The sequence below is a fragment of the Siphateles boraxobius genome, unplaced genomic scaffold, assembly GCF_051911475.1.
Source record: "Siphateles boraxobius isolate OS27281-9 unplaced genomic scaffold, OSU_SipBor_1 33, whole genome shotgun sequence".
Lineage (NCBI taxonomy): Eukaryota > Metazoa > Chordata > Actinopteri > Cypriniformes > Leuciscidae > Siphateles > Siphateles boraxobius.
This window is the reverse complement of record NW_027508953.1, coordinates 3,926,417-3,954,155: the sequence shown is the minus strand read 5'-3', so window position 1 is coordinate 3,954,155 and position 27,739 is coordinate 3,926,417. Positions and strand designations below refer to the sequence as shown.

The following is a 27,739-nucleotide window of genomic DNA, read 5'->3' as shown; positions in this document are numbered from 1 at the left end:
CTTTTCATGGCGAGGCCTCGCCTCATGCATATTAATTAGGTTATTGTGACGTTTCTTGCGACCTTCCAATGACAAAGAACCACCTCCTGAATATTAACGACCAAACCTTTTCCATAGTAATATTCGTAAATTCGCTCACGGGAGAGATAATACCGCTGTAGGTGTGTTTGGTCCGTTTAGTTTGTCCCGCAATCATGTCCTCAAGAAAATTCTTCGTCGGGGGAAACTGGAAAATGAACGGCGATAAAGAGACTCAGGGCGAGCTCATAATGACCTTGAACACGGCCAGTCTCAACGATGAAGCAGGTCCATGGTGTTATTTGATGTTATGTTGTTAACCTGAGAGCATATTAAGCAGAAAGTATTTTAGTTTTCATTTTAGCCAATTAGTCTGATGTATTTTGATAGAATCGATAGAGATGTTTAGACGCATCAGAGACGCTATACATGACGTCACGTGATACTTGGATGGAGGCTCATGTTTGTGCACACGCACAGACAGTTTTAATTATAATATCTTATAAACTTCTTTATAAACTAGTTAATATTGATATTGAGTTGATTATTCTTGTGTCATTGCATATCATCACAGTCATGTGTTATTTTTCCTAAGAAACGCAGACAATTTTGCATAGGTCTGCTGTAGAAAGCCTCATCATTCATTTACAGTTGTTGGTTCTACCTACTATATCTGTCCTATCCCATATTTGTCCCAAAAGCATACACATTTCATAAAATACAGTTTATTATATAAACAATTGCTAACCGTATGCCATTTTGGTCCCATATCACATGCATAAAAAAGCATTGTTAGCCAAATGTTCCCATTCTCTCAGTGGGAAATTATCTAATAAAGTCAGAGGTTGTAAACAAAAATAATAATAAAAGAAATATTTCATACAAAAACTGTTGTAATTGTAAAGGTTGACAGATGTTTAGTTTTCAGGGGGAAATATCCGTTTAAAATAGTCATGCTGGCTTTCATGATCATATATCATCATAACAGTGGCTTTTTCTTCATGGTTTAGAGGTGGTGTGTGGAGCACCGTCCATCTATCTGGATTATGTGAGGTCTAAGCTGGACCAGAGGATCGGTGTGGCCGCCCAGAACTGCTATAAGGTACCCAAAGGAGCCTTCACCGGGGAGATCAGGTATACATGCTCATTGGTATCTTTAGTTTTTATGAACAACCATTTATCACTGTCAAAACTTTAAAAGCATATTTCTCGCTCTCTCCTTTTCTTCTCGGCTGTAGTCCAGCGATGATTAAAGACTGCGGCATCGACTGGGTGATTCTGGGCCATTCTGAGAGGCGTCATGTGTTTGGCGAGAGTGATGAGGTTGAGATTTGAGAAGGAATTTCATTTTTAAATGATCTAGGAGTCAAAACTCTTTTATGCCTTTCCTTTTCTGTATGATGAAATTCAGACGTCATATTGATGCATATTCATCCTATTCTGTATTCAGTCCTGTCTCACTCTGATTGGCTGGGATGTCTTTTACAGCTGATTGGCCAGAAAGTGGCCCATTGCCTAGAGAATGATTTGGGTGTGATCGCCTGCATTGGGGAGAAACTAGAAGAGAGAGAAGCTGGAACCACTGAAGACGTGGTGTTTGAACAGACCAAAGTCATTGCAGGTCATTTATAAAAAAAAAAAATCATGAAATGTCAACATTGATAGCATGGATTGTCAGCAAATATGCTGAGCTGTCTCATTAGGAATATTTATTTTGTTCATGACCTTGTTCATGATTGCATACATATGCATACCTATAAAACACTAAATGCCAGGATGAATTTATATATTTTATAGAAAATGTGAAGGACTGGGCTCGTGTGGTTTTAGCGTATGAACCAGTGTGGGCGATTGGAACTGGAAAAACTGCCACTCCTGATCAGGTATATCTGTATTGACAGCGCATTTTGACATAGATCAAAATGTCATCATATCATGTGTCAACTCTATGTTTTATAGCTTTCATTTTCTATTTATGAAATGCATATGTATGCACTAAAGCAGGAGTAACAATATGCTTAAAGGGATAGTTCACCCAAAAATGTTCCCCTTTTGTTCGAAACAGATTCATTTATTTTCAATGAAACCTGAGGTTTCTATCCCTCCATTTAAAGTCTAGTTAACCAAAACTAGATAAATCTATATGAATCAAGCAATTTAATCCAAGTCTTGTGAAAAGATAAGATTGCTTTATGTGAAACAGTTTTAATTTAGGCTTTTATTCTCATATAAACGCATACACATAACACATCACATATGTAAACATGGAAGCTTGTGGGTGTGTCACGAGCAGTAATCGGATGAAGTTAAAGTGCTTCAGTTATGCTTTTTTACCAATTGTGTACATGCACCCAAGGTAAAGCATCAGTGTTTGAAGCAATAAAGGAATAAAGGATTTGGTCTCGCTAAACCCCACCTGATTGGTCAAACGGCTCAGTCTGTTGTGATTGGTCCACTGCTTAAAGTGCGAATTGGAAAATAAAATGCCCATTATCATATCTGAATTTCAGTTCCAGATCTTTCTCAGCACTTGATAAACAGTGATACGAACAGTAATGATGAGTCAGTTTTACTGTATCAAGTCCACATCTTTTTGAAGTGGATTTGCTCTCGCAGCGCTGAAAACAGCGTCTTCTCGACATGTCGAACACGAACCAAACACTTCCAGACCTCAGCTACAACTACAGTGTTTGAGGGCAGGTCAAAGTAGACGTTGTTCACGGGAAGCCTTAACGACCAAAGGCTGGCATTATGCAAATGTGTTACAAACCTACATGGGTTTAAGCAGGAAGTGAGACTGGAATTACTGACGTCTCGTTTCAGGCAGTTCAGAATCGCTTTATTCTTTTAGGAAACAGTAACTTTATTCGTCGTGCACTTTGATCTATGAAACTTTTGCAGACTTCTTACAAACATTCACAAACATCTGACTATATTACACACTGCATGAAAGATACTATGCAAATAAGCACAATAGGGGCACATTCAGTTCATGATCATGTATTTGAATCGGTGTCTAAGAAGTCTTTAAAGTCTTGTGCTCTCCTGTGTGTGCTACAGGCTCAGGAGGTGCATGAGAAGCTGAGAGAATGGCTGAGAGAGAACGTGTCGGATGCAGTAGCCGGATCTGTGCGCATCATCTACGGAGGTGAGTCTGCAGTGTTTGGAACATCCTGTCTGTTCAGTTCTGAGTGGCCTTAAAGAGATACTTCACCCAACATTGAATGTTCTGTCATTTACTCAGCTCATGCCACATCACTATGATCTTCTTTCTTCTGTGTAACACAAATGTAGTTTTGCAGAATGTCCTTGCTTGTCCATGCATGACGCAATTTAAAGGGATAGTTCATCCAAAAATGAAAATTTGTCATTAATTACTCGCCCTCATGTCGTTCCAAACCCGTAACACCTTCATCCATCCCCGGAACACAAATTAAGTTATTTTTGATGAAATCTGAGAGCTTTCTGTCCCTCCATAGCAACATAATCACCATTTTCAAGGCCCAGAAAGGTAGGAAAGACATCATTAGAATAGTCCATGTGACTCAAGTGGTTGTGGTTGTGTAGTCCATGTGGTTCAGAATGAGAATATTTTTTGTGCGCAAACCAATCTCCAATCTAACCAATCTCCTTAGCAGTCTGCTTTCCTGTTCACATTGTAAACACAGTGCAGCGCTTCCAGGTTCTTTTTTTGCGCACAAAAATGATTCTCGTCGCTTCATAACATTAAGGTTGAACATTAAGGTTACCTTTCTGGGCCTTGAAAGTGGTGATTACGTTGCAGTCTATGGAGGGACCGAAAGCTCTCAGATTTCATCAAAAATATCTTCATTTGTGCTTCTGACGATGGATGAAGGTCTTACGGGTTTGGAGTAATTAATGAAAGAGTTTCATTTTTGTGATAACCACTAATTAAATCATTTCACAATGACAGATATATTTTCATTTTTAAATGAACCTGTAATGTATAATTTAATGATCATTAATTTGTATTGCATTTAAAACATATTGAATAGAAAAATAAAGATCTGCTTTGTAACTCTTGGATTGCTTTCATGCTCTTCCCTCATTTGACAGGCTCTGTTACTGGGGGAAACTGTAAAGAGCTTGCGGCCCAGGCTGACATTGATGGCTTCCTGGTTGGAGGTGCTTCCCTTAAGCCTGAGTTTGTTGACATCATAAATGCCCGCTCATAGAGATGCTCTACTGTTTTGAGGGTCCAAACTGCTGCACTAATAAATATATACCAGCTTCTTGTCATTCCAGCAGGTCTGAATGTTTATTTGTGGTTGTATTGCTTTAACTTACCTGCTTGTTAAATGGTTGAGTTGGGTTATTGGTCTGGAATACTAATATTATCTCCCTTCCTACTGAAAATGTGGTAATATAAAGGTAGAAGAGAGCTCGGGCACGTTAGTTCTTTATTTGCTGCTGCGCTTGAGTAAACCACCGTATTGTCTATGCACTTGCAGAGCACATTACTTGAAGTCTAACACACTGTACACTCCACACTGATGAACTTACAAGACCAGCGGTGAAGTTTGTAGTGACTTTAAGAGCACTTTATCCTCTGTAGAAATGACTACCTCGGTAGAAAATAAAAAAATTACGCTACTTATCCCGTCTTCTCATGGTGTCTTTACTTGGTGTAAAGATTGTTTTTCTGCTTTTATCACAGACATAAATGCTGTGCATACTGAAACTAAAGACTACATGGTGTAAATTATTTTAAGAGTATTTTTACAGTTAAGTGTGTATGTGTGTGTGTGTTTGTATGTATGTATGTATGTGTGTATATATATGCATAGACTTCTCCCAAAAGAAATAACCAATTCTGAACAGCCTAAAACATGTATGTATATATATATATATCCTTCAGCAATCATTCTAATATGCTGATTTGCTGCTCAAGAAACATTAATATTGTCAATGTTGAAAAAGGTTGTGCTGCCTCATATTTTTGGATTCTTTGACTGAATATAAAGTTCAAAAGAGAACAGCATTTATTTGAAACAGAAATCTTTTGTAACATTATAATTGTCTTTATTGCCACTTTTGATCAATTTAACAGAAAATATTAATATCTTTCAAAGAAAAAACTTACTGACCCCAAACTTTTGAACCGTAATGCATGTATTTTTTTATATAAGTATATGAATTTTTTTATATAATTTTACGTTTTGTAATGTAGGTGACACGAGCAGCAATTTTTAAAACCCATAAAAGCATTCACATCTGTTTTAATGTTTCATAATTGAGCATCTTAATGGCGAAAAGCCATTTAAACGTCCTCCTCTGCTTTTAAAGAACAAAAGAAAACACACTTAGAGACTCGGCGGTGACGAAAGTAATGACAGCTTTAATATTCCATAACATTATTCTTTGACAGGCTTGTCAGTTCTTTTTTTATTTTCTCTCTTGCTTTCTTTTCTTTCTTTCACCACGATAATCCCACAAAATAAGGAAAAGACAAGTCATCAAGGAGAAAAAAGATTTCAGGTAAGGGGGAACAAGCCAAGTCATAACCACAAGAAGGGAAAGGGGTGGAGGATACAGATGACACAACGAGAAAGGAAGAAACACAGACTGCAAGTCCAAGGTGGCAGAGAATAAGGAGCCGTGTGCATTAAGGGTGAGACTTTGCTACACAAATGTGAGTGAATGTGTGTCTCTATCCGTGTAAGCGTGTGCCTGTCGGTCGAGTTCTTGAATTAGATCCGTCATTGTGATTGTTATGTCTCTCTTTCGTTCACTGCTGGATTAAGATCACTTATCTTGAAGGAGAAGCGTGTCATTTCTACTGCTCTCTCTGCCCCGTCTCATGATTTGGACGAAGCTAGCTCTGCCCCAAACACACGCCATTGGTTGAGCCAGACATCAGTGTGCCACAGATCAACAGTATTTACACTCTTTAAGAAAATCTACCTACGAATGGCTCACTTAATATCCACATTAAGATGGGAGAGGAGGTAGTGTTTTACCCATTTAAAAGCATAGTTCACCCAAAAATGAAAATTCTGTCATCATTTACTCACCCTCAAGTTGTCCCAAATCTGTTCCAAGTTTCTTTCTTCTGCTGAACACAAAAGAAGGTATTTTAACATACTATGGAAGTCAATGGCTACCGTCAACTGTTTGGTTACCAACATTCTTTAAAAGATCTTCTCTTGTGTTCAGCGGAAGAAATAAACTCGTACAGGTTTGGAAGAACTTGAGGGCGAGTAAATGATGACAAAATTTTCATTTTTGGGAAAACTATTCTTTTAAAGAAAATTCACTTCCCCTTTAAGATCCAGGGTGAAAGAAAATACATTTTAAGAGTCATTGCATGAGAAAATCAGGCAGACGTATGAAGATTTGGGGACTTTTGAATATAATTATAGTTATTAGAAGTGACGTGAACTTTGTTCAATACTTTTAGATTTAATTATCTCGTGTGTGTGTGTGTGTGTGTGTGTGTTTTTGTTTGACTGTGTTGATCTATGTAGGCTGAAGGTGATTATGACATAATCACTCAAGGACATATTTGAGACCTCCCAACTCAATGACAATGATATACAGAAACTTATGAATTTTGGTTTAAAAAGCGAAGCATCTTTATGAGAAGAAATATATTCTACACACATTATTTTGAATTTTTAATATATTAAAATTTATGAAACTTTATATTTTTTATTGAAGTCAATGTTCAAGCACCATATTTAATTTAATTTGCTGATTTGGTCTTTTCTTTTGATTGAATAACAGTTTGTTTTAAAATGCTCTTTTTCTTCAGCATGCTTTTGGGTCAGATGGAGACAAAAACTGCATCTGAGAAAGAGAGTATTGTTTGATAAAAAGCATCTAATGCCCTGGGCAAACTACTTAGTAATCATTGGTCCCTTATATATCTGAAAACGTCACTGTGTCAATCTTCCCATTGAAAATCCCACTGCTGCATTAATATTCCTGTAACTATTATATTTTTCTACCATTTTTACCAAGTTCTCATGCAATGAACCATAAAATTACATACATTTGATTTCTTTAGTGTGGCAAGTCAATCTAGATTTTTTTTTTTACATATATTTCACATCTAAATTGAAGCTTAAATTTAAAGATTACACCTGATTCAAATAAATCTCTACTTTTATTCCATCTGAGTTAAATCCTTCTTTTTAGACAACAAGAAGTCTTTGCCTCGTTAAATTCAAGGTCCATTTTCTGTATCTTACGCATGCATGTCCACCCTGTGCACATGTTTTGCCCGTCAAGTACCTCAGAATCACTTGTGCATAATGTTGGTCTGTCCAGAATCTGCTGTGCATAATATTTGGTCTATCAAAGCCTGTCCGCAGTCCAGTTCAGTTTTAAATACATATTTTGAGTGTCTGAGTAAGTCGTTTTTAGTATCTCAGTGCAAATAGTGCTGTTTTGATGCATTTTGAATGATTTTAGGGAATGTCAGGGGTAGTCAGTCGGTTCAGTGCAGTACATATTCTTGTTTTTTTTTTTGTGTGAATTCGGTGCGGTGACGTCAGTCTCACAGAGCGCTAGGGTTTCTGAAATTGTGCCCGGCAAAACGAGCCTGATCACCCAATTCTTCTTCAATCCTGTGAGGCAGAAAAAAAAGAGACAGATGGACATGGATTAATTATATGGGAACAGGAGGTGACGAAGAAAGAGCTAGAAGCCTGTAATCAGCAATGTTAATCAAAGTAATTATATTGGTTCTTTTTGCAGCCACTGTTATTTTTGAGACTGGGGCTTTTTAAGTACAACAGTCTGTTATTATGCAAGTTGAGTCATTTTCATGAGAGCATGTGCTGAGGCACAAATGAAATCGAAATGAAAATATGAATGCTGTTTCTGTGCAATACTAGTGGCACTACAATGCTAGCATTGTTGCCAGGGCGTTGCTATGGTGGTTTGACAGGTTGCTAAGTGGTTGATTACTGATTACAACAACCTAGCAATGCGCTAAAAATTGCAAAAAGATTTCAAAACGCACAAAAAATCTCAAAATATGGCTCAAGTCTTTCATTCAATGGAAGTCTCTGGTATTTTTGCTATGGAAGCCTGTTTCCACCACAGAATAAAAAATAAAAAATGTAATTGCACATTTTAAATCTCACAATTACGACTTTCTCACAATTACGAGAAAATGTCAGAATTGTGTGACAAAAAGTCACAATTACCTTTTTATTTTTTTTTAATTCTGTGACGGAAACAAGCAACAATCAATGAAAGATGAGTTAAAGCAAGACGTTCAGTACTTACTGTTACAGCTACATAAACATAAGTATGTAACAATAAAAACTCACTAAAAATATGGTTAGAAGTTGAAGTTGTTTCATCAAGAAAAACAAAATACCTCTTTGGAGATGCTTTGCTAAAATAGTGTTAGTTTAACTCTTTCCTCGACAGGGTAAAAAAAAAAAAAATGCCAGTCACCGCCAGCTTTTTTGGCCCCCCCCCCCAAAAAATGTATTCTAGCTTTATGCATTCTTTTTTTTTTTATCAACACTTGAATGTGGGTAAGCTTAAAAAAAAATTTGTTTCAAAACTCAAAAGCTGAGAAAAAGACTGTCTGGATCAGTTTCAGAACGATGATCAAAACATAGATGGAGTAAATCGAGTCCATCAACACCCCCGATACCTCGTCCTGGGTCGACATTTCATTCAGTAACATTAGGCAGTTTTGATTGATTTGCTGTTTAATGTTGATGATCGCGTTATTTTACATATGTATTCCCTTGTTTCTGCTTCTTCTTCACCAGTTTTAATCAGGAGATTCAATATTCTTTCAGAAGATGCGTAATAGCGCCCCCAACAGTATAATAGTGAAAACATGGAAAGCCGGAAAATTCTGTCAATGGCGGGAAAGAGTTAATAGAGGCAAAAAGCATGTTAAAATTATTTGGACATTGTTTTGGGGATTCGAATGGATGTTTTTACTGCATTGCTAAAAAATAGTGTGTTGAACACTCTCTTGCCTCATAAGTTGGTTGTATTTGGCGAGACGCTCAGATCTACACGGAGCTCCTGTCTTAATCTGAAAGATAAGAGAGATAAAGAGTGAAAGTTTGTCAAGTTAATCAAACTTGATTATAATTGTTTTGTAAAACAAATAAATATATAAACCATATAATTTCTGTACTTACTGGTTACATTTGTGTAAGTGTGCGTACCTGTCCAGTGCAGAGTCCCACCACTAGATCAGCAATAAAAGTGTCTTCTGTTTCTCCTGAGCGATGGCTGACCATCACGCCCCATCCGTTGGCCTGAGCGAGCTTACATCTGTGGGATACACAGTTCAAAATGGGAAGGTTAGGAGCTAGAACATGCTGGTTTATTAGACATAGTTTAGAGTTACTCACGCCTGGATGGCCTCTGTGACGGTGCCGATCTGGTTAACTTTCAGGAGCAGACAGTTGCATGCGCGGTCTTCCGCTGCCTTCTCTATCCTCTTTGGGTTTGTCACGGTCAGGTCGTCGCCCACAATCTGGATCCCCACTGAACCTGTCATGTTAGTCCAGGCGGCCCAGTCATCCTGATCAAACGGGTCTTCAATGGACACCACTGTCAATGATAATAAGAACAAAAACATGATAGAATATTCTGTATTAAAGGGTTAGTTCACCCAAAAATTTTAATTATCCCATATTTAACTCACCCTCAAGCAATCCTAGGTGTATATGACATTCTTCTTTCAGCCAAACACAATCGGAGTTATATTATAAAATATGCTGGCCCTTCCAAGCTTTATAATGGGTGTGAATGGTACCCTAGATTTTGAAGCCCGAAAAAGAGCATCCATGCATCATAAAAGTAATCCATATGGCTCCAGGGGTTAATAAAGGCCTTCTAAAGCGAATCTATACGTTTTTGTAAGAAAAATATCCATATTTATAACTTAATAAACTATAATCACTGGCTTCTGGTAACGGCCGTACTTGAGTCTCTATCCGGAGAAAGAGTGACCTCTGACCCGACACATGACATATTGACGAATACGAAAGCACAGAGGATAGAGCAAAAGGCTGTTACCATTATAAAGCTTGAAAGAGAGTGAATGGTTTTCAATATATCGTCTGAAAGAAGAAAGTCACACCTAGGATGTATATATGTAAATGGACCTCAAGGTGACTTTATTAACATTTGAATTTTGAAATCTCTGTTACATCTTTTATTCTTCACAATTTACCTGGATAATCGTTGACAAACGTCTGGTAGATCTCTAACAGCTCATCGCCGGTGATGTGTCTGTCTGGGTTTGGAGGGGACTTGAAGTCAAGGTCGTACTTCCCGTCGCGGTAGAACTCGGAGGCGGCTACATCCATCCCAATCACAACTTTATCTGTGAACCCGGCCTTGTCTATGGCAGTCTTTATCAACTCAAGAGCTGTGGAGACAGAAGCAAACAAAGCAGAACAGTAGATAAATTCATTATGATTAAATTGGATCACAAGCTCAGACAAGGCGATGCACAGACTCATAAACACACCTTCACTGTTCTCCAGGATGTTTGGGGCAAAACCTCCCTCGTCACCGACGTTGGTGGCGTCTTGGCCGTACTTCTCGTTGATGACACCCTTCAGCGTCTGGTAAAGCTCAGCTCCGACACGCAGCGCGTCACGGAATGACTCCGCCCCCACAGGAAGTACCATGAATTCCTGCATGGCGAGCTTGTTTCCAGCATGGGAGCCTCCGTTGATTACATTAAACGCCTGACAAATTGACAGAGAAAATGTGCTTAGTCAGGCTATTCCCTGAGACAATCAAGGAAAAACATACCTACAGATGTGAATTATTATGTTGCGTAGTCGTGCAATTGAGTAATGAGATTTCTTACAGGAACTGGCAGCACTAGCTCGGTGTTTCCTGCCAGATCAGCAATATGACGATACAGAGGGACGCCTTTCTCTGCCGCACCGGCCTTGCAGATGGCCAGAGAAACTCCCAGGATGGCGTTAGCACCAAACTGGGCTGTAGACATGATGAACGGATAGCAATTATCATTATTTTTTATTATTATTTCATTTTTATGTGATTTATATGGTAGTTTTATTGTGTAGAATAAAAATTCATATACTGTACATTAATTTTTTTTAACATTATTGCAACAAGTGCCGAAATTATTACAATTTCTTTTTTTTAAATATCAGTTTAAAAATTTGGGGTCAGTTTTTATCATGGATAATAATACATGTTTCTGGAGCAGCAATTCAGCATATTTGAATGATTTCTGAAGGATCATGATCATGAGAGTAATGATGCTGAAAATTCAGCTTTAACTTCACAGGTATAAAATACATTTTAAAATGTACCCCTCGGAAACAGTTCTTTTAAATTGTAATCCTTTACTGTATTTGTGATAAATAATTGGAGCCTTAGTAAGAATAAAATACTTTTTTTTCTCTCCAAAAAAATTAAAAAATCTTACCAGCCCCAAACTTTTGAACAGTAATGTATTTTAGAAACTAATTTGAGTTCTTTTAAAATCTTATAATCCTATTAAATCATATATAGTTTTTTAAACTTCACATTTGCACATCACAATTGCTTACAATATGTATGATTTCGGTAATTAAATAAGTACAATTTTGGTATGCTTTTAAGTGTTTCATGGCTTCAGAACACATGGAATATAGCAACTTTTATGCTGCTTTTTGTCCTTCTTGGTCATTGTACTTTTAGCGTTTAGAAAATACAGCGTTGAATATGCTGAACATCTCATTTTGTGTTTGACAGAAGAAAGAAAGTCATACAAGTTTGGAACAACATGAGGGTGATTCGATGCCAGAATTTCCATTTGGTGAAACTATTTCTTTAAGATATGATTGTTATCATATAAGACAATAACTCACATTTGTTCTCTGTGCCGTCCATTTCAATCATCATGTTGTCTAGTTTCTCCTGTTCCACCACACTGATCTCCTAAAGTTCACATCATGAAGATAAAACTCTCCAGATTAATAAAATACAGTGCTTGATTGACGCTTGATGAAAATGTTGCCTAATCATTAGCCCTGCTGCTGTGAAATTAAAAATCATCATCAAAGTCAAATCAGTCTAAAAGTACTCTTGCAGCATTTGAGTATTTTTGTCTTTCCTTTAGCTTTCGCATTGTAGACATGGAAGTAAAAAACAAACAAACATGAAAACGAAAGAATGGAATGTATAGATCAGAATGAAAATCAAGACCTGGATAATAGGAGATTTTGTGTCTCTGCCTTTGGGAGATTTGAAGCAGTTGGACTTGTTTTAAAATCTCCTGTTACAAGTAAACAGGTATAAAATATGAAAAGGAAAATGATTCAAAAAGTGCAGGGGTGGGATCTGATTCTGATCCCATCTGATCGGAATCTGATCTGTAAAACAAACAAACAAACAAACAAACAAATAAACAAATAACAAATAATTAAATCAACAATTGCGTAGAAATGAACTGTGAAAGAAATCTGATTATTGGGAAAGTGCCGACAAACATCTGAAGAAAAACATGTATGAATGAAAAAATATAGGAGGCTGTAAAATAATGTAAATCATAGTGGAAAAAAATGTAGTCACATTCATTTTAAAGGAATATTGTAGGTTTAAATACAAGCATTAAAACAAAGTATATTTTGAATATTAGTTGCAAATGATTTGTCATTTTTTTCTTGCAGAAATGAGTCTCAGCTTAATGTAGATAATCTTTTCCAGAAGTAAGCAAATATGCACAGATTGCCGTTTATAATCCTTCTCATGCTGGTTGAAATGAATAGTTTGGTTATTTGTTATAAAAAGAAGGTTAATTAAACAAGACCATTTTTTTTCACTTACAGCTGCAATGATGGCTGGTCCAAGAGTGTCATTAATGTGACCAACAGCCTTCAGAACACCTTAAAACACATGACATTCACAAGAAAACAGGTTAAAAAACAAAACTATAGCAGGAGGTTATCTAATTACTCGTAAAGGGCCCATATTATTCTATTTTAAAGGTCCTACTTTTTGTTTTAAAGACTACAACAGGTTTAGATGCATCTATAAGGTCAAATATACGGTCTCTTAATATACACTGCCTGGTGTAACAAAAAGTTGCTTAATTTAAACAGGCAAATGCTTAAGAGTCCATGACTGGATCATTATTGCAGTGATTATTATGTTTCTAGCATGTTATGGTATATGTGTGGCAACAGTTATTCTAACTCTTGACTCTTGCATTGTCTATACAAGGTCTTGACCATATATTGATACACCTCTTGATGCAAATGACATAACAACATTTATTTCAATCAAGAGGTCCATTCATTTTTGGTCAAGATCTTGTGTTGACAATGCAAGAGTAAAGCACTCTGATATAACATGCTAGAAACATAATAATCACTGCAATAATGATCCAGTCTTATCATAGACCCTTAAGCATTTGGCTATTTAAATTCAAATAGTGACTTTTTTTTTGGTCAGGCTGTGTATATTGCACATCACCTCATTTCTCAAAGAGCCTGAAAACAGTTTGCTTGAAGATTTGGTTTATCGAAAACCCCTCCTTCCGCGAGCTACTCTGCTCTGATTGGTCAGATGGGCCAGTCTGTTGTGATTGGTCCACCGCCTACAGCGCATTTCAGACACGAAACGGCCATATCTGAATTTCAGCTCCGGATCTTCCTCAGCACTTGATACCCAGCAATACGAACAGTAACGATGGCTTTGTCACTATATCAGTTTGAGCCAGAGTCTTCATAAGTTTAAAGTGCATACTTAGTAGATTTGCAGTGCTGAAAACAGCGTCTTCTCGACATGTCGACAAACACGAACCCAACTCATCCAGGCCTCAGCTACAACTACAGTGTTTGAGGGCTGTTCAAAGTAGCCGTCACTCGTTGGCAGCCAATGAAGACCATAGGCTGGCATTATGCAAATTTGTTACATTGTTGATCTTTAAAACTTTGCAGACATTTTACATTCACAAACAGCTATTACACACTGCATAAAATGTAATATTAGAAAAAGCATAACAGAGGCACTTTAAATAATCTAATGTTATATAATAGTGCCAATGTTACGATGGACTATCTCTGATCGCTCACCTTTGCCCTTGTAACGGCTCTTGTCTCCATCTCTGAGTTCCAGAGCTTCATAGATGCCTGTCGATGCTCCGCTGGGCACCGCAGCCCTGAACAGACCTGAAAACACACTGACACTTCAAATCTGTCATTCGTTTATACCGGTGATTAATACATAGTGCATCCATATCTTACTGATGAATCTGTGTCAACATAATTACATTTTTAGCATTTACATCTGTCTCTTAAAAGTTACTTGTATGTGGACATAACATATTTTGATTTAGTTTTTATTATATTTATTATAAATTGTGTTTTACATGTATCCATTTTGAAAATTCTTTTAATAAATACACTTTATTTTTAATGGACATTCATCCAGGAACTCATTTTACATATTCCTTTGCTTTTAAAATCCAGGATGGCATTCAGCTCAGTCCCTTTGCAGACAGGCTCTATTGATTCACCTTTATCGGTTCTCAGGTCCACCTCCACTGTAGGGTTTCCCCGAGAGTCCAGGATTTCCCTGGCAACGATGCTCACAATGGACATCCTTACAGACAGAGAGGAAACAAGAGAGCATGAGAGCTAAACTTCTGCCATCATTGGTCATGATGTTTAGAAACTCATGGCATCAAATGAATTGACTTTGCATGAGAAAGATAAATATCTAACAGTGAGTGGGTCAAAACACTGTTGTGGTTAACCTACATCTGCCATAAATCTCCTTTTACATATTATAAATCTTGCTCATATGCAAAACACATAAATAAGTGATGAACTAGGGGTTTTAATGGACACAAAGTATTTTGTGATCCTGACAATGATTAACAGAATGAGCAATTTTCTGAGCAAAAAGGCATTTCATGAAATGCTTAATGCATTTTGTTCATCAAAGGTGTTTGGACAAGTCATGTACACAAAATGGAATTTTTGGGTTTAGAATTCTGTTGTCGAAAAGCAGCTGGCTCTTGTCTTCCTGTATACGAAGCTGCATTTTATCATGAAATACTGCATTTTTTACATCATTCTTTTAGTCCACAGAATTACTCAGGTTACATTTGCCGCCTGGAGAGGCGATAAAAAATATGTCTAAATGAACACGATCACTGCCTGCTCACCTCCAAGGGGTCAAAACCTGGAAGTTTATTGCAGGAAAAAAGTTGGCCGAGAATGGATCATGAATAATGGGCTTTCTGTTCAAGAATATGAGTTTGCTAAAACAACACCTATTTGGCTATCCGTTAACATACATTTACAAGCTTTTATTGAGCAGCTATTCAATTTTGATTTAAGATAAAGAAATGAAACATTTAGAATGAAGTGCACTGATTATTTGTTCAAAACAAGACCAGGATCTTGCATAAAGTGAATAGCATCCATTTTGACTCAGTATACAAATACATCAGGAGTGCCAATCAATCTGATTGCTTTGAAAATAGGACTATTTTTCTGGAACATTAAGTTCCGTCCTTCTTACCAATGAGAGATATAGCTCAAGCATCGACAGCGACATGCCAGCCTGGCAGCCAATAAAAAGCCAGAACATGACAATTTCATTCTAAATGTGCCACGACCGACACGGGCACACGTGTCACCTTGCTAATTGTATGCGCGTCGCATAGCACCGACCACCAGAATTTAGACTGCGGGGAGGAGGAAGGGCTTTAAATGTAATGAGAAGACGGGCATGTAAATGCCTGCAGGTGCCGCACGGTGCGACCAGCTCATGATCGTGCATCCAAATCCAGACGCTGCTTACGCCGTGTCAGTGTGGTACTGCAGCAAGCTTGCTGCTGTCAGCAGTTATACAGGGGGAGGGGGCGATCAACGCAGGGGTGGGGTAGATACCGCAGAAAGTGGCGTGATGGGGCAAGAAAAAAAGATAAATAATTTAACATCCCTTTGGTGAAAAGAAGAGCTTTCTGGATCATTGAAGCGCGTATTGGAGACGGGCGGAAATAAGAACCAGCGATTGGACGTTCACGAGCGATTCGTTCTTTTTGCGTTTGTCACGTGACAAAGAGACGAAAGAGTCGGAACTCGCGCGCTGAACTAATTATTTATGCTTCTCATAGACTACTTAACTACATTAATTGCTTCGTTTTGATAATAAAAGCGTGTTCGGGGAATTTGGCAATTGAAAATATAGGCAGCACTGCTATGCTCAAATGAACATAAAGATTTAAGATCAATACAGTAAAATTGGCCGATCACCCGACACCAACGAGAACAGCTTGGACGCGCATTGATAACACGTAGCCTATGTACAAACAGTAAATCGGAAACATAGTGCGGGATCCATCTAGCAGACCACTTAGCAGCGAGCACCAGAAAAAAAACATTGCCACCCAAATTCTCATTCAGCATCCCAACATAAGGAGTGACTCCTCATGCAGGAGACACAGAGTGCACAGAGACATGCCCTAAACAGCAGCGATGTCTTGATATGACAATTAATTCCTGGTTAATTAATGCAACATGCACAAAGTCATGCCCAAACCTATATTAACCCATACAATAGCATTATTTATGGCCAAGCCAACCCATCTTAATGGCACCGCGACATTAATGATGCATTTATGATGCAAAGGATCAGCGGAAAGTGCAAACAAGAAAAAAGACTTTCATGCAATGATTACCTGCCGTCAGTGCGCGTAGCCTTGCGAGAGGCAAGCCTGGAAAGAAGTGTTGAACTGCGGAAGATATAGGCAAAACAGAGCGAGCGAGGGTGGGTGGAAACCAGAATGAGAGCGAGATGAGAGGAGAAACAGACGGGGGAGGGGATGAAAAGATGAGTCAGAGGAAGATGCTGAGAATTAGAGAGGAGAGGAGGAGAGAAAGAGGGGGATGAGTAGGTCAAGGCGACGGATTAATAAGCGGGAACAAGGGACCCGGGAAGAGGAGGGGAAACAACAAACAGAGTAGGGTACTGCAATGTTCCTCTGACTGCTGGTAAAAATAGATGGAGGATCTGGGCAGACCGTAGAAAGAAGCTAGACTAAAATCTTAGGGAATGCAAAGCTTATGATGACTATTAAAATCACCATGAAATCAAAATTAATTTTTTTTTTTATGAAATATTGAATCATTTATTATAACTGCATGAATATTCCCATCCTCTTCTCTGATGACGTGTTTACTGGTGCGAGGGCTGGACAACCTGTCACTCACATGAGATCCACCAATAGCAAACCATAATGATCCAATTAATTCCACATGGGCAAAATCAAGTTTGGCCCTACAGTTTTTCTTGTTCAAGAAGCAATTTCACTCAGATATACGGGTGAAACTCGAAAAATTCGAATATCGTGCAAAAGTTCGTGTATTTCAGTAATTCATAATTAAAAGGTGAAACTAATATTTTTAGTATATATAACTAACTATACACATATGCATGACTATACTTTTTCAGAGGGCAGGCATTTCTGTATTTAAAATCCTTTTTTTACTGATTTGTAATATTCTAATTTTCTGAGATTTTGAATTTGGGGTTTTCATAAGCTGTAGGCCTAATCATCAAAATTATAACTGTTGCACGATATTCAAATTTTTCGAGTTTCACCTGTATGTCACATTGGTGGGAAAAAATGCTATCGCAACTTTCATCTCATCCTGAATTTACCCTTTGGGATTTAAAGAACGTAAACGTAAAACATAAAAAGATTATGTTAAATTAATAAGAGATATATTTAAGAAATTCATGTTTATTTTTGAATTCATGTGAATTTTGACTCATTTTTCAGTGAGTTACAAATCCTTCAAGTTCTTCTTAAAATATTAATACTTTTTTAAACATATGATTATATAAAATTATCAGTGCACAATTACGGAAGTGCATTGCTTTTGTTTTTTAATTGAACAATTACATAATTTAATTTAACAAATCATTCCTGGAAGATGCTGGCTGATCTTGATCAACAGCTTATTTTTCCACCTGAGATTGCCACCACTCACCTACGACCAGATATTGTTTTGTGGTCTGGATCAGCACGCATTGTTCAACTGATAGAGTTAACAGTGCCATGGGAGGATGGGGTAGAGGAGGCATATGAGAGGAAGAAACTGCGGTATGCTCATCTGGCCACTGAAGCAGAACAGCGAGGATGGAGAGTCCAGGTTTATCCAGCGGAAGTGGGTTGTCGAGGTTTTGTGGCACACTCTACAACCCGGTTCCTCAGAGACGTCGGATTCAGTGGTCAAGAGTTGCGTCGCACAGTAAAGAACTTATCTGAAGCAGCAGAAAGGAGCAGCAACTGGCTGTGGTTGAGACGGAAAGATTCTAGATGGCTGTGTACAGGCCGCCATGCTACGGTTTCGTAGAATTCTTGAAAACTTGAAGAGTCTGTTGGTTTATTTGTATAGGTTGTATAGTATTTACAGTGACGGGTGGTTGGGCAGATATTGTGTTTTGCGGTAGGTGGTATGCCATACGGAACCGTTGCCACTGAAACTGCATATTAACACACCAGTGGGGCTCGACAGCCTTAGTCAAACGGGTTGGTGCGTATGGTTGGGTTGTGGAGAGATTGTGGTTAGGTCTCAGCAGCAGGAGGGATGTAGAGGTCAGTAAGCTGGGCTGAGTTGAGTGGGGGACGGAGGGGGGTGTCGAGCCCTCTTGAGGTGTCGTGGGCTAGTCGACGAAACACTGAGGACGGAAGGTGCCCACTTGAAGACCCTAGAGATGTTCCCTACTCCGCTCAATCCAGAGGGTTGTTATGGGGGGACCGCACTGTGGTTGCAGCCGTTGTGTGTGCTGACGCGCAAATACACTATTAACACCAGACAGAAGGAGATTCATGTCACCAGATGGAAAGAAGCGTAAATGGATGGAGAAGCATAGGTTACTGTAAAGCTACGTCTTAGTTGGTGCTTATCTTGGCGAAAGCCGAGTACAAATCAGCATGAAGTTTTAACATCTGCTCTCGTGTAATGGAAATCATTAATCTATATTTATGAAGACTACTGGACGAATATCTCTATGCGTTGTATGCATTTGGAATACAGTCAAAACAAATAGTCGGTTTGCCGACTGACAGATTTTATTGTATCAAAGCAGAAAATAGATCATATTTATATATATTGTGTTTGTGTGCGAGTGTGAAAAGTATATGAGATCGGCACATAAAGGGGAGTGAAAGATAATCTGTGATGTTTATTTTAATGAGATTATTTTTTCAGGGAATTGGGTCACACTGATCTTGACACAACATACATTCATACTGAGATAAAGCGTATTTTGAGAATAACAGGCTATACAAACCTCTTGGCCAGTGTGATTAATGTTTCATGTTTTTTATTAATGTTATAAGAGAATATTCCTTCCTCCGTCTACAAAGCCTGTAGTAGAGATGGTTTCACTAACAAGAAATAGATTAAACTAAAAGTGTCAGGTCTTTAAAATGAGTCTGATCTCTAAAGAACTGGTGCCAGTTTCTCTAACCTGACATGTTTGTTCTTAAATTCACAATAGAAAAAGTGGAAACACTATCAGGATATTAAAATTGTATTAAAAAATTACAAACAAAGCAATAGTAAATGTTCAGGCCTCTTGAATCACTATAATGTTCAATTAAGTGGTTTAGATATTAGAAATTTCCTTGAGTGAACCTTATTTCTGTGTCCATGAAATTCCTTTTAAGATTATAATTTAAATAGCTACATTATACAAAAATTATAAATAATTCAAAACTCAAGTGGATAAAATATTGACAAAATTTGAGTTCGTTTTGGCACAGGAGTTGAAGGTTTGAACAAAAGCGAGAAAACCCTGCCCTGAAACTTGCTCTTTATTGTGCTGAATAAACATACAGGATACAGTATATAACCTGCCAACAGGATTCAAGGATATACGTATAAGATCAGCAGTGTCTCTCTGTCCCTTTTGAAATGCCACTCTTAAAAGAAAGATTTTTTCATTGTGTTGACATTAGAGCCTGAATAAACAAATCTATGGTATATGTATTCTGTTGAGTCATGCATGGCTTCCCAGCATGTGTCAAATTCACTTTATAGCAAACCGGTCACTGTAGACTGTTATCATTTCTTTAGAAGAGAATATACAGCAATGTGTGCATCTGAAGACATGTTGGCACTCTGTTAATGTGTCGATGTTACACCCCATAAAACTGCTTGATTCTATCAATATAGCATTCAATCACATTTAAATCAATAGGCTAGTTAATGCAATCACCACAGTTGTATGATAAATGAATGTGTATTTTTATACTCACAACTGCATTCTACCTTTTGTTGGTATACATATCTGATACTGAATTTTCAGCAGCCATTACTCCAGTCTTCAGTGACAAATGTTCCTTCAGAAATCAAGAAAAATCTCTTATTATTATCAATGTTTAAAACAGGCTGCATGCTTAATATTTTTGTGAAACCGTGATACTTTTTTTCAGGATTATTTTATGAACAGAAAGTTCAAAAGAACAGCATTTATTTGAAATAGAAACCTGTCTTTACGGTCACTTTTGATCCATTTAATGCAAGCAAAGTATTAATTTATTCAACTTAACTCACAACTTTGAATGGTAGTGTAAGCATCAAAAAATAAGATCATTTTAATGAATTCAAATGACACAAATCACTGTGTTCTTGTAACTTGTATTTCAAGTTCTACTGAGAATTAAACCAGACGTTGCAAACAAAACAAATTAAGATGTGTAACTATATAATAATCAAGTCTTTGGGTCTGCAGGTTGTGGATATATTACTCCTGGTCACTAGGAGGAGCTATATTATATTCGTATCCAAGATTTCCACATTCAATCACTAGAGGTCACCATCAACACGTTCCTCATTTTATATCATTATTCTAGTTAACCACCACTAGTAAATACAGACAGTTCATTTACTAATTCTTAATTCATTCATTCTTAAAATCTCTTAAAATATTTTACAAAAGGGTTTCGTAGTCTTCTCCTAGAACTCCTTGTGTTAATTGACAGGATTTATGATGTTTTTTTCTCAGGCAGATTTACTGCAGTTGAATTATGGATTGAGTTTCTCTCTGAATAAACACCCTGCATAGATCCTAACCATTCTCTGCTACAGTATGTTAGAAGTTGCAATCAAAACTGATGGCCTGATGTTGGTTGGTTGAAAATAGCGCATAGCTCTTAAGCACATCTGGAAGAAAGTCACGGCTATTGAAGTGATCTTATATTTTCAGGGTATAGACTGTGTCGAACATTTCTACTCCAGACACTCTATGACTAGATCTGAAAGCTTTGAACGGAGAGGTCGACACTCTTATGTGGCAGATGATGTCTACAGTGCAAGTCAAGTACAAATGCAATAGCAAGATGTTCCCTGAAAAAAAAAAAATTTAATCATTCAGATATTTAAATTCATTTTCATAAAAGAAAATATATCTTTATATTGCTAAAGATATGTAGTTCTATGCGATCCACAAAAATATAAACCCGGTGCGCCTATAAGCATGATTAATGATTAAAGAGCGTGCATTTGACCTGATTTCAAATGTTTTGGAAAATTACACATGATCTCTTGTATTCTTTTTTAGAATGAAAGATTTACACACATGAACTACATACGCTATTGTGTGTGTTGCATTTCATATGTTGCAATGGGGACCCTGAAGCTAATGCATTATAACCACAATACGTTCACGTGGTAAAATTAATCAATCACAATTCTCCGGAATATGATGGGGGTGGGGAATATGAGGTCATGGAAAAGGGTATGGCCATTATATCATAATGTATATTATTGAATGTCTCGAATACACATAATCTCCATGGGTGCCTTTGGACTGATGACTTCCCTTTTCATAATGTTTACAATGTATATTGTTCATAAATGTCTGAAAGGTGTAGAAAAACAATTAAACACCAAACTGAAGGATAACATCTAGTCTGAGACAAATATGAACCTGCAAATACAAGGATGCTCAGTAGAGAGCAGAAATCAGTTTATGAACAGTTTTGCATGATTTAGTATGGGGTTCAGACTGAGATTAAAGGTGGGTGGGTGGGGATATTCGTTGGGCATATTATGGGATGTCTGGGCCATTAGTGAGGGGGAGGGGTGGGGGACTGGTTTAAAGGGGGGAAGAAAAAGAGAGTGAATATCACACTCAGGATTGTTCATGTTTGTCTCTTTATTTTTGGGGGCTTTTATTTGGCTGTATGGTAGAAGATTCACCTGAGACTGCTATTCTCATTTCTACCTCACGAAACAAGAAGACTGCAACATTTTTAGTGTATATATATATATATATATCCGTGAATGTTCTTAATTCGGTGTAGCGCAAAAAACCCTAAAAATATTCTCAAAACAAATGTAGCACTAATATAAATGTTGCTATTTCCAGGGACGTTTATTGTACTGAGCAACAAAGCCTACATTAAACCTTTGCATTTGAAGGCGACTAATAGTTGCACCAGCAAAGTTAGTGATTCAAATTGAAATCACGGGGTATTGGTTTTTGTTTTTTGGCCACATCCAACATTGCTTATGTCTTAAGAGTTTATCAGTAGAAAGATCTCTGGTGTCCATATGTGGCTCTTTCACCCAGTTATGGAGTCACGTTCAGTATGGTGAGGGTGTGGGGGGAGGAGGGAACTAGCAGAGAGCGTTAAAAGAGTATTATGGCATTCATTTTAGCATGCATGGTAATCTGAAACCCCTCCTTTATACACCCCCCCCCCCCCCCCCCAAAAAAAAGACAGTCACGCACAGAAACACCTCTTTCTTGCGGATCGCCATGACAACTGCCAGCACAGGAAGAATATTAGGGTCTGTGTTTTCTTTTGGTTGAAACATTATTACTGGATATTTGGTGCTTTGGAGTGTGGAGGAGGGGTGCGCCTGAGTGGGTTGTCATGACAACCACCTCTACATTTCTTTCATATGTAATTATGCTATATGCTGCCTACCACTCCCCATCCCCCCTCTAAGAAATTACATTTGCTTCTATATATGAACATGTGTACATACATACATATGTGTTGCTTTGTGATGGACTAGATGTGTGCGTCAAGAGATGTCAATGTTTGTCATTTTACTTCACAACGGGGTGAAAATGGCAAAAGGTGAAGCTGAAGCTAAGAGAAGGTCAAACTACAAAACATCCCAATGTCCCATTCAGAGACTATCACTTCTGAAGGCCTTAATCACATAGTGCCACTTTCATTTTACGCCATTATATAGCTTCTTTATCAGTCTGATATTTGAACTTGAACGGTAGACCATATTTGAATGTGGCCTAGCTTGAACCTAAAACCCCCCAAACCAGAACTATTATCTGCTATTTGAGCTCATTTTTGGACCCCAAAATAAAGTTAGTGACATGTGGTAGAGAATTGTTGCTCTAAAATGGCATTACACTGAAGAGCACTAACTTTAAGTTTTTGATTATAAATGGCATTTTATACGCTCACAAATGTCTACTGTACATATACTGTATATACAGAACTGTAATAAGGAAGCAAGCTGGCGAGGAGTTTCTAATAGACTTTTCTCCCTCTCTCTCTCTTCCGGTTCAGTTCCCGTTCATTCTTTTTTCGGAGTTATGGTTATTGTGGGATGTCAGTGACTATGTTTATTATTATGGGATGTTAACTGGGGTGGGAGGGGTGGCTGTCTCCATGGCAACTGTTGCTAAGGGCATGGTGGAATGGGGAAGAGAGGGTCTGTCTTTGGTTGTTGGGGGGGGGGGGGGGTATTATGGTCTGTATGTTGCAAGGTAACTATGCGGTGGGGGGAGGGGTGAATGTCTGTATGTATGTGTATGTGTGAATATGGGGAGGGTGATTATTATGGGATGTCTGGCCCCTGATCTCTTTGTGTCTATGCAAAGGGTGTAAGTGGCAGAAGGAGAAACTGCGACGTTGTGTGCATCCTACAGCCTAGAAAAAATATATAATCTGGATACACTTTCAATACTTAATCATTAGGGATATTACAAATTGTATTTAAGTGTTGATGAAAAGGAGCCAATACAACGTGGTGACATCTTAAATTGCATTAGCTGTTTGTTTGAAAAAGGGAATAGGTCAAGTTGTGTGAGTATACATTCTAAAATTGTATTACATTAATTCTAATAATTGGTTTTTATAAATCATTCTATTTATGACATCTTTTAATGTATGTAAAATTAAAGGAATCTTAAAAGTTATGAAGACTTGCAGGTTAGCATCCCTAGCCTGCTTAGCTAATGCCTCACTCACATCATGCCCCATTTGCCTATTAAATGTCCATAACTTGTTTTAACCGCGTATTTTAAAAGTTTATTGACGCTTTTATTCACTTGCATACCAAAAGGGTTTTTGTACAACAATATCACATATATTTGCATGCTTTTCTGATTTTTTTTTGGCATGTAGTGACCACTACGATCAGCATGCTACCGTGAGTATTAACTTCCGTTTGTATTGTTCTTTTATTTTCTGCCTCCCCCGGCTTCAGGAAGGCACCAGAGGAGGCGAAAATCGGCATACAAGGGTTCGCAATCCTCTCTATCTGGTGTTATCAACAATATGTCCGGCAGTGAAGACGATAGAGACGATTTTGAACCGCGGGCTATGATGCAAGGTAAAATATTTACGTTTACTGATACGGGTCAACTGTAGTTTGGTCGGTGTTAGATTTTCTTATCGCATATGTGGATGAAAAGTAGATACATTAAATGTTTTAACGGATTATTTGTGACGTATTTTATGTTCTCAGTTGGAGTGTATTGCTGTGAAACTTCATTTTCGATGAACCAGTGGCTAGTCGGCTAACGTTAACGTAACAACAAGCGGGGCTGATGCTAGATATTACATTTCTTATAAAACATTAAACTAGAAATGTAATTTTAACGAGTAAATCACCTTATGTATTTGGATACATTTGCATTTTATCACCCTCTTTCAGTTTTTTAGTCAGTGCTTTGTGTTGCCGGGTTTTTACGCGGCTAGCCGTCGACTTAACTTACCTGTTATTTTTGCCTACACGGTCAAATAATATGCACTCATATTAGTTAAACATGGCATATTACGTTGATTTGAACATCTTGGTGGGCTTATTGAACAGTATCGGTGGGCTTATAGTAACATTTGATGTATTATGTTGTTGCTGTACCGGCATCGGTGTTTCGCGGCCTACCGGTAACAGTCGCGTGCGAGTTTGACGCGTGAGGATTTTCAGTGTCCTCGCGCTCTCACTGTTCGCGCGCTGTCGGCCTGTAGTGTTTAATAAAAAAAAAGAAGATTTTTTGCTTGTAAAACAACTGTAAATATCGGTTTTCAGTTTGATATTTTGATTTTGCACATCAGTGTGTGCAGGAATCGGATGTGACGCTAGTTTTTCAGGGAAATGCTTGAAGGGGGGCTTTGCCCGGGTATTCAGTGTTTTGAATGGAGCAAAATACTCGGGTGTATTTTTTTGTGTGCCTTTGCCTTACTAACTATATAAGACACGATGTAAGATTAAGTCTATCACTCCAGGAAGGTAATGCTTAATTTAGTATGTTTAGTGCTTTTAGTCATGGACTTCTATATTAATATAACGTTACTGTAGTGTCTGGAGAAAAGCAAGTAACGTTATATGTGTTTCATAATGAAGTATATGAGGCAAGTCCATTAAGATCTTATATTACTGTCGTCCTTGGGAACACTTAGTAAAGGACTTACAGAGTAAAATCAGTGCCATGTGTAACTGTAAGAAGTGACACAAAAGTACATGTCCTCAGATTTAGTATTTGCCATTGTTTCCAAAAATAACCTATTGTATCTGATAAAATGTTCAGCTCCTTTATATCAGTGATTTATTGGTAATTTAATATTTCCTGTATCACAGTGTTATTGAAATTTGTCTCAACACATAGTGCCCCAGATGATTTTCAACCAGCCCAGATCAAATGACAAAAATAGATTTGTACTGATCTATTGAGGCTTAATCTAAGGAGCTGGGTTCATAAGCTCATGATTTTTTTAATTGTTATTTTCAGGCCTGAAAATTAGGATTTAAAAAAAAGTGTTTAAATATTAAATATAGGCTACAGACTAAATAGACTAAACTCCAACATATTAAGTTGAGTAGATATTGCACTCAATTAAATCTCTATTAATTTTTTTATTATTATTAATATTAATCCAATAGTACTTATCCGTATGACTGGAAAAGTCAAGAAAAATAATAAATTATTAAAAAAACGCAAATTAATTTGGTGTGTGTTTGTTCCATAGATGAGGATGACCTGGACGAGGAGTTGTCTGAGAATGATGCTCCAAAGGTGAAAAAGAAGAAGAAAGCCAAAAAAAGTAGCCGTGAGAGTAAAGGCAGCAAGAGAAATCGTTCCCGCAGAGAGGTAATGACATTTTTTGTGAGTGTGTGTGTGGATATTGTTTGTGTTCAATATCCTTGAAGAATGCAGTATTCACTTTCCTTATGTTATGAAATTAGAAACCTCCCCCACAGTGTCTTAATGAGAAACGGAGCAATTTAGCTGCCATCGCAAATAGGATATCATGTCCTAATGACTGTTCATATCAAAGGTAACATAATACATTTTTTTCAAAGGTACCGAATCCCAATCCGACTGCTTTATTAATGATAACTACACTTGTTGTTTATTAAAGACTGATTTTGTAGGAACACAGCCATGTAGTGTTAACAAAATGTAATTTGTGCTGCAAAATCTGATTCTAGTCTAACTGGTCAAGTGGTCTGTTTATTTTATAAAATACTGAACACTAGGGGTCTGTTTACATCTGGCCACTTCATGCATTTTCTGTGATCGGATGGGTATCCGATCGTGAAAGGACCAGGTGTAAATGCCCTCCAAAACGCATTCGAGACGGAGTTACATCCGATCGCTCAAACCACTTCAGGAGGAGGTCTGGGCCGCATTCCAGACGAAACTGGACAAGTGTAAATGCATCTGGTTGTTGAAACTACATATGTAAATTTTACTCCTCCCAAAAATGCTAAAAAATAAACCTGTGAGAGCGTGTTATTGGCTAAATGTAATGTTATAGACAGATATGACGGCGCTACTGCAACACGCATTACCGCAGCTGAGCATCTATTCATCAAGCCAACGAGCAAACTATCGCAAATCAAAGTGAAAGTCGCAGACGCTTAACGCACAATCATCATCATTAAAAGTAAAGAAATGAAATGATCTCACCAGTGCTGTTGCCGCTCTCTCTTATTGCGGTCTTTGATTTTGATTTTAGCTGATTATCAGTAAAATGCAGCTCATATCTGTTGCTTTCGGTGACGTAAACCCCATTAAATCTGCATATAGCGCGGGAATTGAAGATCGGATTTATATCCGTTTTGCGGGAACACATTTATGTGACCAGGTGTAAATGGAATCGTTTTGCTAAATCAGATAGCTATCCGATCTGAGAAAACGCATGAAGTGGCCAAACAGCTGTAAATAGCCCCTAGGGGTGTAAAGGTTCACAAAACTGATGGTTCGATACGTACCTCGATTTTGACGTCACGGTACGGTTTGGTTCGGTACAGCAGGGGAGGAGAACTAAACATAAATTGCTTTTTTTATTAAACAGTGGTTTACTGAACAAATTGCGTCTTTGTCTTTAAACAGATTCACTAATAATTAAGTTTCCTATGGATGAAAAAATGATCTCGGCTAATGCTGTAAACTATATAGGGAGCCCTTACTTGCACATTACTATAATATTAAATGTTCACAACAG

The 27,739-nt window shown here is 37.7% G+C and overlaps 3 protein-coding genes across 5 annotated transcripts in view; 2 read left to right on the top strand and 1 right to left on the bottom strand.

Annotated features, from left to right (window-relative positions):
• The first annotated feature begins 109 nt into the window (after positions 1-109).
• tpi1a (triosephosphate isomerase 1a) lies at positions 110-4,636 on the top strand. The gene is made up of 7 exons (XM_077195055.1): positions 110-306; positions 1,029-1,152; positions 1,257-1,341; positions 1,507-1,639; positions 1,816-1,901; positions 3,079-3,166; positions 4,096-4,636. Exons 1-7 carry the CDS (start codon positions 195-197, stop codon positions 4,212-4,214), a joined length of 747 nt encoding a protein of 248 aa, XP_077051170.1. The 5' UTR covers positions 110-194; the 3' UTR covers positions 4,215-4,636.
• A 721-nt stretch (positions 4,637-5,357) lies between these two features.
• On the bottom strand, positions 5,358-16,997 carry eno2 (enolase 2). 2 transcript variants are annotated; one of them, XM_077195025.1, is made up of 12 exons: positions 16,694-16,997; positions 14,519-14,604; positions 14,076-14,171; positions 12,826-12,884; positions 11,868-11,937; positions 10,853-10,986; positions 10,505-10,727; positions 10,205-10,402; positions 9,378-9,579; positions 9,189-9,297; positions 8,994-9,052; positions 5,358-7,610 (listed from the first exon to the last, which is right to left on the bottom strand). In XM_077195025.1, exons 2-12 carry the CDS (start codon positions 14,601-14,603, stop codon positions 7,541-7,543), a joined length of 1,305 nt encoding a protein of 434 aa, XP_077051140.1. In that variant the 5' UTR covers position 14,604; positions 16,694-16,997; the 3' UTR covers positions 5,358-7,540. The 2 variants fall into 2 exon arrangements, with proteins under 2 accessions (XP_077051140.1, XP_077051141.1); XM_077195026.1 differs by lacking the exons at positions 12,826-12,884; positions 14,076-14,171; positions 14,519-14,604; positions 16,694-16,997 and adding an exon at positions 12,205-12,341.
• Positions 16,998-23,785: 6,788 nt separating this feature from the next.
• chd4a (chromodomain helicase DNA binding protein 4a) overlaps positions 23,786-27,739 on the top strand; it is a 29,809-nt gene continuing 25,855 nt past the window's right edge. The window contains exons 1-3 of one of the 2 annotated variants that reach the window (XM_077194970.1): positions 23,786-24,091; positions 24,495-24,620; positions 26,258-26,379. In XM_077194970.1, the coding sequence (XP_077051085.1) occupies positions 24,566-24,620; positions 26,258-26,379 (177 nt within the window). In that variant the 5' untranslated portion in view covers positions 23,786-24,091; positions 24,495-24,565. The remainder of the gene's footprint in view (positions 24,092-24,494; positions 24,621-26,257; positions 26,380-27,739) is intronic. The other variant, XM_077194969.1, reaches the window with a different exon arrangement.